A 10,067-nucleotide genomic window follows, 5' to 3' on the forward strand; every position below is an offset into this window, starting at 1 on the left:
CTTTGCTGCGTGAACACGCCGCGCTGGTCGTCGCGAGGCGAGGGCATGCGTGCAGGCCTGCTATATCCATTACGCTTATTACAACCCCGACCGCCGCCACTATCCTTTAACCATCCGCTCCCTCGTACCACCGCCCACCCTTTTACGTGGATGAACATCGATCGACACCCGACCTGGAACAGTCCGTCCACCAGGTAACCAAATTGCCCCCATTCTCGGGAATTCTCTCTCTTCGGAAACGAGCTGCCGGTCGCTTCTTCTTCGTACTCGATTTTTCTTCCCACCCGCGTCATTACGCGCCCCGTCACGCCAACGTCTCCCGCGCCCCTCTCTACAGTTCGCACAGCGCGAGCCGATTACGCGCAATGCCACCGTCTCCTCGATCGATCCTCTTTCGACCGATAATCGCTCGTTCGACGGTTGCCTTTCCAGAGACGTTTCCTTCTTCTATCGTTTCGTTTGTCGTTACAGCAGCAGGAGAACCGTGGTCTTTTTACGCAAGTTGATACGGGTCGATCCATCCAGGCTGCCTTCCAGGGCAGAGGGAACATGAAAAAGCAGGCGATTCGGTGCCAAATAGACGATTGGTTGTCGTTAACAGTCGCGTTTACGATCTCTAAGCTTTTAATGAAACGAAGTAACCAACGATGGAGCGAGTAACGATAATCTTGCGCTTTTGTCGTCGAAGCAGATTAACACGTGTACGCCAATTGGTATAATTTTAACGGTTGGTGGACCCAAGCAACGTACGAAACATCATCGATGATCCCTGTACTCTCGTTGCTTCTTGCTCGCGAAGAGCGAAGCTCCTTCCTCGACAGCGACGAAAACAGCGTCGCTGCACGTGGCTGCGTATAGTTGTACGCGAAACGCGGTTCCACAATTTACAGGGTAAAAGCGACCGAGCGTGATATATCGTACGGTGCCGCTAAGTGGAAGCTGACGCTCTCTTTTTCCCTTGGTCCCTCTTTTTCCCAGAGACAGCGGAGCGTACAAGAGACGCAGAGGAGACAGAGACGACGAGGAAAGCGCGAGAACGCGGCGCGACGAGAGGAGGAAAAAGAGGCTGCGGGGAAGTTGTTCGGACGAGCAGCTGTATTAAGTGCGCCTATAGATTACGCTCGGGGAAAAAGTGGAGACCCCGGCGCGCTAAAACGCTCCGGAAAAAAGATTACCCTATGCACTCCATACGTCATTCGTGCGCGGCCCGTTTCGGTGCACACGCGTAAGCAGCAGTGTCTTCGCGTTGTTCGCCCGCGATGACGTCGCGTCGTTCCTACTTAGCGAGTCGATCAACCGATCGACAAATGCGTCGAATAAAAATACGTAATATTACGATAATTTCGGCACGCGGTACACCGATAAAGTCTTGCCCTATTCGTTCGTCCACGACTCCATTTCATTTCCTTTTAACGTCGAAATAAGGCGCTATTTCCGTGGACTTTGTTAACCGAGCTCCAGCCAAGTGACGGCCTCGTATCGCGTTTCGACAGGTGGATAATAAGCAAATGACAGACCGTGTTCTAATGACGCAGCATGTTTCTATTAATGTTCGTTTAGACGGCGAATTTAAAGTCACGCGGCGCCAGTTAGCGTTCCACGCGATTACCAAAAATTGTGGCAAAGTGGCATTGTACTTGACCGATAACGTTCAACTCGCAGGCAGAGTAATCGTAATCTGGACTGGACAGAACGTTATAGGAGAGACGTAACATTCGCTGTAAAATTGCTGGAAACGTTCGTTAGAAAGAACGAGATGATTGCTTGGGTAAAAAGGCAAAGGAACGATCGAAAGATTATTTTAAAGGATACACTCGCGAGGAAATACGTATCTCTTTAAAAGTTACGGGACAAAATGTTCGTTTAGAGGATTTAGTGGCTGCTAAGGAAGGGAGAAAGCACGAGGTTATTTAAGAACAAACGATAAAGTTTCTTCGTCGAAATTTATTAGTTTCAGTTTCGTTCCTACTTCTAGCGAATCTTACAAAGCGTACGTTCGACCTCTGTTTCGACCTTCGACCGATCAGCGAGTTAATCGCAACGCGTCGTGGCGAACGAGAGGTGAACAGGCATGGAATCGCGAACGATCGATCGTGAAATTTTCGTACAGCCGCGCAGCGTCGGCCAAGTACGCGCTTCGTATTACGCGCAATCTGTTCCTGCTTTCTCCTTTTCAGTTTGTATCGTAACGTCGAACCATAGTTTTACATAGATTGCTTACAAGAAAGAGTATCATTACGTGGGACGATCGAGCTAAATTACTTCGAAAATATAAACGGTACGCGAGTACTCTGATTAGAATAATATTCCCTTAGACGTTAGTTTTCAGCGATGATAAAATAACGTTCGTTTTACTTTTCTTCTTCTTTCTCGACGATTTTCAACGCTCGTCGTATCGATCAACAGGAACGAACACGATATTTAAGACTGAAAACGACAAACGTTTCACCAGTTTTGATCGTTTGATCGTCTTATAGATAGGCAAAGTAAGGAGGAATACTTGACGCGTTTGTTATATTGTAGAAACATCGGTATCGATTTAAAAAGACAAAGAGAAACGATAAAAAAAGGAAGAAATATTTTACAATGTAACTTGATTTTGTACACGTATCGTCGCATAAGCGCCATTTAATCGGCGATAATTTTGCAGTGTACCTTAAATGTTTCTTCATCTTATCGTCGATCGTATACAAAATAAATTCTATAAGAGATTTTTCCAGGCGCAAATAACACGTTCATTCCTTCCTCGAACAAACGGCGACCAAAAAGTGGTCCTATTTCTAGCTATTCAAGCTTGTAAAATTTATTGCAGGATTATTTATTATACATACGTCGAATTTCGTATAAAACTTTGTCGTTCTATAAAATTCAACCTCTCACGTCCAACATCGCGGAAGTTTCAATTATCTCTTTCTGTAACAACTTACAATAATCTGGCTTTAAACGAAACATGTTTAAACGAATTACAACGTCTTCGGATCTACCTGTATGACGAAAATTAAATCAATTTTATCGAAAGTTGAAACGAAACTTTTGATTCCCGTCGATTGAAAAATCAACGCGATAAATCGTAATAGAGTCGACGAAAACATGAAAAGAAGAATAAATAGGGGCAACTGTGTGTGTGTGTGTGTTTCCACACTTTCTTTTGTAAGTAAGATTTTTCAATTTAGCCGTTGAGCTACAAAACTTTTACGCAAAAGTTACATCATAGCGTTAACCTACGCGATCCTTGCCTTCTTTAATACAGAGTTAAATATTCGCTAAATATATGTATACAGTATATATAATATATATATAATACTTGAATATTAATTGCATTGGCAGGACATTGCACAAGTGCGTTCGCTGCACCCACGAAAACCTGTACCTTTTTATAAGTACTCACTTTCGTCCTTCTCCTTTCGATAATAAATAATCTTACATTGCACTATGATAAATTCATATCGTTGTGAAATAAATATCTATTCGAAGAGCACGTTGCATTTGTAATATAGATAAATATTTTATATCAACCCATTCAGCGTCACAATACGACTGCAATAACATCATTAATAAATAACAGACTCTTGGCTGTCGAGTTTCGTTCCCGTATTTCTGGGAAACAGGATCTTGTACCATGTTTGGAAGATCTACTCATTGCAACTAAAAAAATTACAACGTTCATTGATAACTTTTAAAATAAGAGACTCGAGTCACGGATACTTTAGATATTTCGATATGAATTTTTAGTCGTATGCGTAGTGGAATGGAATGTACGTGTTGTCTTACGAAGTATCAAAGGTTTTCGCATCTTATTCCTTCAAATTTGAATTTTCTCGAAATAATTGTCGTTGGAAATAGAGAATGTACTAGAGAAGAAGCGAGGTATAAACAAAGAAGAAAACGAATAATGGTTGAAGCAAAAAAAAAAAAAACAACAAAAGAAGACAGCAAGTAAAACGCGTAAATAGAGATAAACAACGATAAATAAAAAAAAAAGGAAATTGTGTAGCGCTGAATGCGTTGCTGGTATACTTAAATTAAAATATGCCTTCGATTTCTTATAAATAAACATTTATCATATATAATCAATCTTGATTAAATACGTACACGCGTTTATGCGAGACTCGCGAAAAGTCACTAAATAACGAAGCGAGAGCACATGTTATCCTAAAGATTCTCTCTGCTAAAGAAACTTTACGAATTTTTTAAACCGGTGGTTCTCAATTAGCTATAACGCGATCTGTTTATCGTCTTTTTGTTATTCGTTTATTTGTTGTGGCCGAGTTGCAAGAAAACTATCGTGGTAAAAAGTCGTAACGAAACTGAGAACCATCGCCACGTATCCTTGCGTCATATAACTCCTGTGACAATCTTCATCTCAACGAAACGAAGCAGGAAAAAGGATGTGCGCCTTAAAGCACAGAAATTTCTGCATTTTTACAATGTAAAGTGTGTCAAAGATGCCGATATATGACAATACTAATGTCTAAGAATGTATCTTCGGTTTCTCAAACGTCTTTTTCTTGCCTCTCGAGCTTCTTCCTGCTCTCCCCCTCTTTCTTCCTTTTATTTTTTTATCTTTTGCCGTTAGCTCGATCGACTACCGTGTTTGGCACATTTTACGGAGTAAAAAGAGCAGAAATTTGCACCGACTCGGTACGGTTCACGTGGTTTCATATACGCACGGAGATACGTTATTCTAATTCTAACGAGTCGTAGCTCGATCATTGCACGACAGCTAAAAACGTTTAAAAGGCCCGTTCAAAAGACACGTTCATTTGCACGAATTATTGGCACGCGTGAAAACGAGAGAAACAAGTATACGCTACGTACTAAACGTACAAATATAATTACGATCGTAAGGTTATAAAGCCTGCGAATCGCTGACCGGACTAGATTCAAAAACACGCAAGTCCGTTTTAAACTCGTTTCCACCTGATCCTTTTTTTTTTTCTTTTTTTCTCTAGCAGTTTTCAACGGCAATTACGCTGTTTGACTAAAAATGCATGAACGACTGTAATTGGGAACACGGGAATGAAAGCACGTTTTTAATCGTTTTAATGTCCCGTGAAATGTTTCGGTTGAATATCCGTTCGGAAATCGTTGCAACGATGACGCAACGAAAACGAAAAGGTTGACGAGTTTTCTTTTGAAACGTCGAATATTTGGCCGCAGGTGGAGAGAATTTGCGAAAACACGGCAACGAGTATTTCGCTAGCTTACACTTCGTTAACGTTGCGAGCGAAACGGACTTGCCGAGTTTTGTATCTTCGACGCAATAGCGAACGATTACACGGTGAAATAGCGAAATCAGAAATAATCAGTTTACTTTCTTAACGGATAATTCTAACTCACGATTGTACAATTAATATCAATTATATTTACCAAGTAAAATGGTAATATCAACGACGATGTCTGAAGCATGAAAATTGTTTGCTTACGTGCGTCCATCACGAAATTGAAAGGGAACCGAAGAGTTTTTGTACAGAAACAAATGAACTTCTATTCGTAACGAATATCCAAAAATAATATATTAACGAAATTTGTTCGTCATTTGGTATTTTAGAAACGATTAGAAACAACCGAAATAAATATCTTAGAACTAACAACCGAGAAGTTACGGGAAAGAAGAAAATAATATTTATAAAAATAAACGTTTACCATTTTTGTCGTGTGATGTAATATGAAGTCACACGGATACAAAGAAAAAGATGATTAACAACGCGAACAGAAAAGCTGTGTAAAGTATGATTCTATCACGTTGTAAATGATTTCCGTAGGGAAAAAGCCTAAGACTAGAGAGTGTCATTGTTGAACGACTAGAAGAACTGAAACGATCGCAAAAAAGGAAGCAAAGACTCGATCACGAAAAAATCTGCTACTTCATTTACCGATCTAGAGATCAGCAAATTACACAGAGAGAAATTATAATTCGTACGCAGGTAGAAAAGCGCATATTTTCGAACGTTTTCGTCGCTATTTACATTTCATTTATTTCTATATAAAATAGGAAGACCGTCGAAGCTGTATGTTGAAAGCGCTGCTAAAATAATCGGCAAGCTTCGATACATAACAATCACGGAAATGGAATTTCAATGCGATAAAACTATAATAATTAAGAAAACAAAGATTCTTCCTTTCATTTTTGAACTTCGTAGCTTGTGCCGCATATCACGTCGCGAACGTTAGAATTTCATTAGAATACGCGTGCGAGCGGAAGAAACTATCACAGACGCGAGCATAAAGTAAAGAAACATTATAGAAGTGATTTGAACGCGTGCAATGCATCAACGACTTTCGATAACAAGCATATACGCTTATCGTACGAAATTTTCCATTTGCATAAACGTTTCGAGAATTCTACGCTATGCGTTAAAGATAAGCGTTTATAACGTCGAGGAGAACTCACGAATCGAAGATCGTTAGCAGCATTATTGATTTTCGCAATAGCGATTGAAAGTTGAACGCCCGAATGACGTTTAAAGGAATAAAAAAAAAAAAAAAAGATGCATTCAAATGCATTTCTTCGCAATTATCGCTTTCTGCAAAACAAACCCTTCGATTGGTCGACTGTTGAAAGTGACAGGATCGTGGTAAAAATTTAGCCTCCTAGTCTCTTCGCCAATTCGATTCGAATTTTTACAGTTACCCTCCGTGTATTTAATAGCACGTGCATTCGGTATAAATACGTTGCAATGTCGAGTACCAGCCTCGAGACAGCTTTTCAACGATGGACGTACGTAACGACAATTTTCTCAAAACTGTTCCCCGAACCTTCCTCGAACGGAATAGAAACGATGATCCTGCGATCAACTACGACCACGAAGTTCATCGCGTGTAACGAAGATACTTGAAGAAACTTAAACGAACTAATCGAATCGTAATCGGGACGATTATGGATCAACCGAGTCCTTCAGCAAACGGACCAACGGATTTAGTTTACCATCGTCCGAATTTCTGTACTCCTCCAGCAGCTGCGAAATAGAACGTTCATTTGGTTTGTTTGTAATTTTCTCTTTCGCTTATCCAGTCTTCTAACGTTAGCGATTGAAAATATCGTTCTCGTCTTAAGAATTTGTCAAAGGAAAAATATCAGAGGTATCAAGTTGAGTTAAAATTTCATAAAATTTTGATAATTTCGATAATTTGAAAAGAGAGATACCGGTAAAAAGTCTCTTTGAAGAAAACGAGATTTACCTGATAAGATAATTCGCAAGACAGGACTGCTGTAGCCTCCGGATTTTGATGCGTGGCTGCCAAGAGTGTCGGGAAAATATATGACGTCAATCCTGGAGCACCGTAGAACGGAAATGGAAGAGTACACAGTTGCTGAAGAACGCTTGGTCCTGCTCCAACCGATTGAAGTACCAACTGCAACAGATTTCAAACGTTACGATCGAATTCACAAACGGTTAACTACGAGAATAGCCAAATCGATTCTTTCAAACAGACGGGTCCGCCGTACAATTGGTTTTCCATTGCAAAACACCCACATGAAGCTACTAGCTAACAGGTACGTTCACGGTCGTTACACAGAACGAAGATGATCAGTTACGGCGGGCCGAATGTGCCGCGAGATCGTGAATTTCCTTAAACATCGTGGGAAACAACACACCTATATAATCCAGGTGTCGGTACACGGCAAGTTCTTGTTCCAGGAACAAGAGAACGTCGCGACGTACATCTGCGGTTCAACGAGTGTCTTCGAACAGGTTTGTGCACCTGTGAAAAGGTCTCCTGCAGGAAGTACCCACATTACGAATTTTTATTTCCTCACCTACGTCCCTCGTTACACGCGTACCCTCTGGTAATGCTCCGACCATTCGCCAAGTGTGCATTTCGATCAGGTGAACGCGCTGATAATCCGTTTTCAAGATCTCACCGTTTTACGACGTTTCAAAGGTAAACCGACGAACGATGATCAAAGCGATTCGATGGAAAATGTTCGTCGATGATTTTGCCAATTTTTATTACGTGTATTTTTTATTGCGTATATATTATCGCTTTCGCTGAAACTTGTCAAAAATAAGTCGTCAACGAGTGTATCGCTTTGTAATTTTATATTACGTCAAGCGAAGGATACACTGCACCGATAAATTACGCGCTACTCTATGGTAAACCTTTTTCCTCCGCGTACCATTTTGTGCGTTATTTTAAAAGATCATTTTTACGCGGCATAAAACCGCCAACTAGATTTACGACGATCGTGAATCCTACGTATTTTTATCGTATTTAAAAGGCCGTGAGCAAACTGCTTGGATAACAAGTACAGAACGCTTGACTGGAAAATTCGCCCTAATACAAAGAAAGTGCTCGGTCGTTTATACGGTTCGTTAGAAGCCTTCGTACGAGTCACAAGCCTTCCAATTCCTCTGCTCTTGACGGCGGTGCATTTTTACCTGATATCTCGAGGGGGCGACTAAAAATAGAGGGAAAGGAGTCCTCTAAGCAGAACAATTAGGCTGACGATAGGCGAAGGTTGTCGCGTCGAAATGCTCGAGAAGCGCTTTGTACCTATGGGGTCTAATCTTAGATAGTCGTTCCTTCTCGATATCCTTCAGCATGGATCGAATACTTCGGTGATTTCCGAGAGGCCGATATCTCAAAAACGAGGTTCGATAGTCGCGCAGAAAGGAAGGACGTGGCGACGCGACGTTCTCCAAGGCGCCACATATTTCCACGTGTAGTCTGTTCCGTGACTAGAAATATCTCGATGAATACGAGGGAAAAACGTTCAACCGGCAATCTCTATCTAGAGATACCTGCTTTTCCTGCTATAGAATTCTCGTTAACCGAGAGCTACCCTTTGCTTTTGTCAGAGTCGAGTATAATTTCGTATCTTAGAGACAACCATCGGATATTTAAAGCAATATCTTTGACGAGATTATTATTTAAAGTAACTTGAAATAGCATAGGTATTAGGAAATATTCGTGGTAACAGTGAAAAGTAGCCTACCTTAAATTCGTAACCGTTCGAATAATTATAGACTCACAAAGCTGTACGGAACTAGTCTTGAAAGTTAGGCGCGCGTGTTTGTCGTTTGCTCACGAACTTGGCAATAAAGTTACTGAAACAGGCAGAAATAAATTGTACCGGCTACAAGAATATTCGGGAGGAATTCAGAGAAGACGATTAGCTGATATGCAGCGACAAAATGACAGCATGTTTTCACGAACACAGAGGAAGCTGAAAGTTACGACATCGAAGATGCTCAATGAAGTTTGTTTCCCGAAATCTATATTCTGAATCTTGAAATTCGAATTCTAAGAAACTGGAACCTGTGAAACCTAGGACGTTGTGATATATTCTTTTTTCCATTCATACAGGGTGTTCCCTGTTAATGCAGTCTGCAGTCTGTTTAAGAAGTAGCACGGAAAGATGAAAACAAACACGAATCTACACGTTGTTTCTAAAAGGAAAATCCGATCGAGTATTCAACGAGGAGATGATTTTAAATTCGGGGATAGATCGATCGAGCATCAAAAGAAGAAGAGTAGTCTTAACTTAGAAGTCCATTGAAGAAGCATCTCGTTCGAAGTGGTTAGAGTGCGTCTGTAATGTAAACATCTCAACGGGTATTCGTAAAATCTCCGAGCAACTCTTTATTTTACCAAACGATCCACAAATATCACGCGTACACAACTCTGTCGAGTAACGAATTAAATCTATATTTTTCACGAAACATCGTTCCTTGGGTATCCGCGCCATTCGACGCACGAAGGAGGAGAATATATCGTTTACATGGAACAAGCGGAAACGTCTCGCCACTCTGCCAGTAAATCCCAGTACCGCGATTTATCGATGAAAATATCGATCGGTGACACGTGGAGTATTTATCCGGGATCCACGGCGAGTGTAGCGAGCGCCAACGAACGAAAACCAACCGGACCACGACGAGCCATCATCCATCAACTCGCGGAATGGGCGATCGAGTCACCCGGTACATTCGCGTGAAATGCGGCCCGCAACACGCGACGAAGAAGGAAGAAGCTGTTAGACACAACACACTCAGCGGACCTCCCATCAATATACGGCCGAATGCAGTTAAGATATATTTACTCGGTTCCATTCCATACGTCAG

At 41.3% G+C, this 10,067-nt stretch overlaps 1 protein-coding gene across 2 annotated transcripts in view; it reads right to left on the reverse strand.

The window, feature by feature from the left end:
* Nucleotides 1-1,929: 1,929 nt before the first annotated feature.
* Nucleotides 1,930-10,067, reverse strand: part of LOC100746450 (S phase cyclin A-associated protein in the endoplasmic reticulum) — a 34,091-nt gene continuing 25,953 nt past the window's right edge. Inside the window, exons 14-15 of one of the 2 annotated variants that reach the window (XM_003488073.4) lie at nucleotides 7,183-7,356; nucleotides 1,930-6,959 (exon numbers count right to left, since the gene is read on the reverse strand). In XM_003488073.4, coding sequence (XP_003488121.1) covers nucleotides 6,879-6,959; nucleotides 7,183-7,356 — 255 coding nt within the window. In that variant the 3' untranslated portion in view covers nucleotides 1,930-6,878. The remainder of the gene's footprint in view (nucleotides 6,960-7,182; nucleotides 7,357-10,067) is intronic. The other variant, XM_012383401.3, reaches the window with a different exon arrangement.

This window comes from Bombus impatiens, unplaced genomic scaffold, assembly GCF_000188095.3.
Source record: "Bombus impatiens unplaced genomic scaffold, BIMP_2.2 scf_0217, whole genome shotgun sequence".
Classification (NCBI taxonomy): Eukaryota; Metazoa; Arthropoda; class Insecta; order Hymenoptera; family Apidae; genus Bombus; species Bombus impatiens.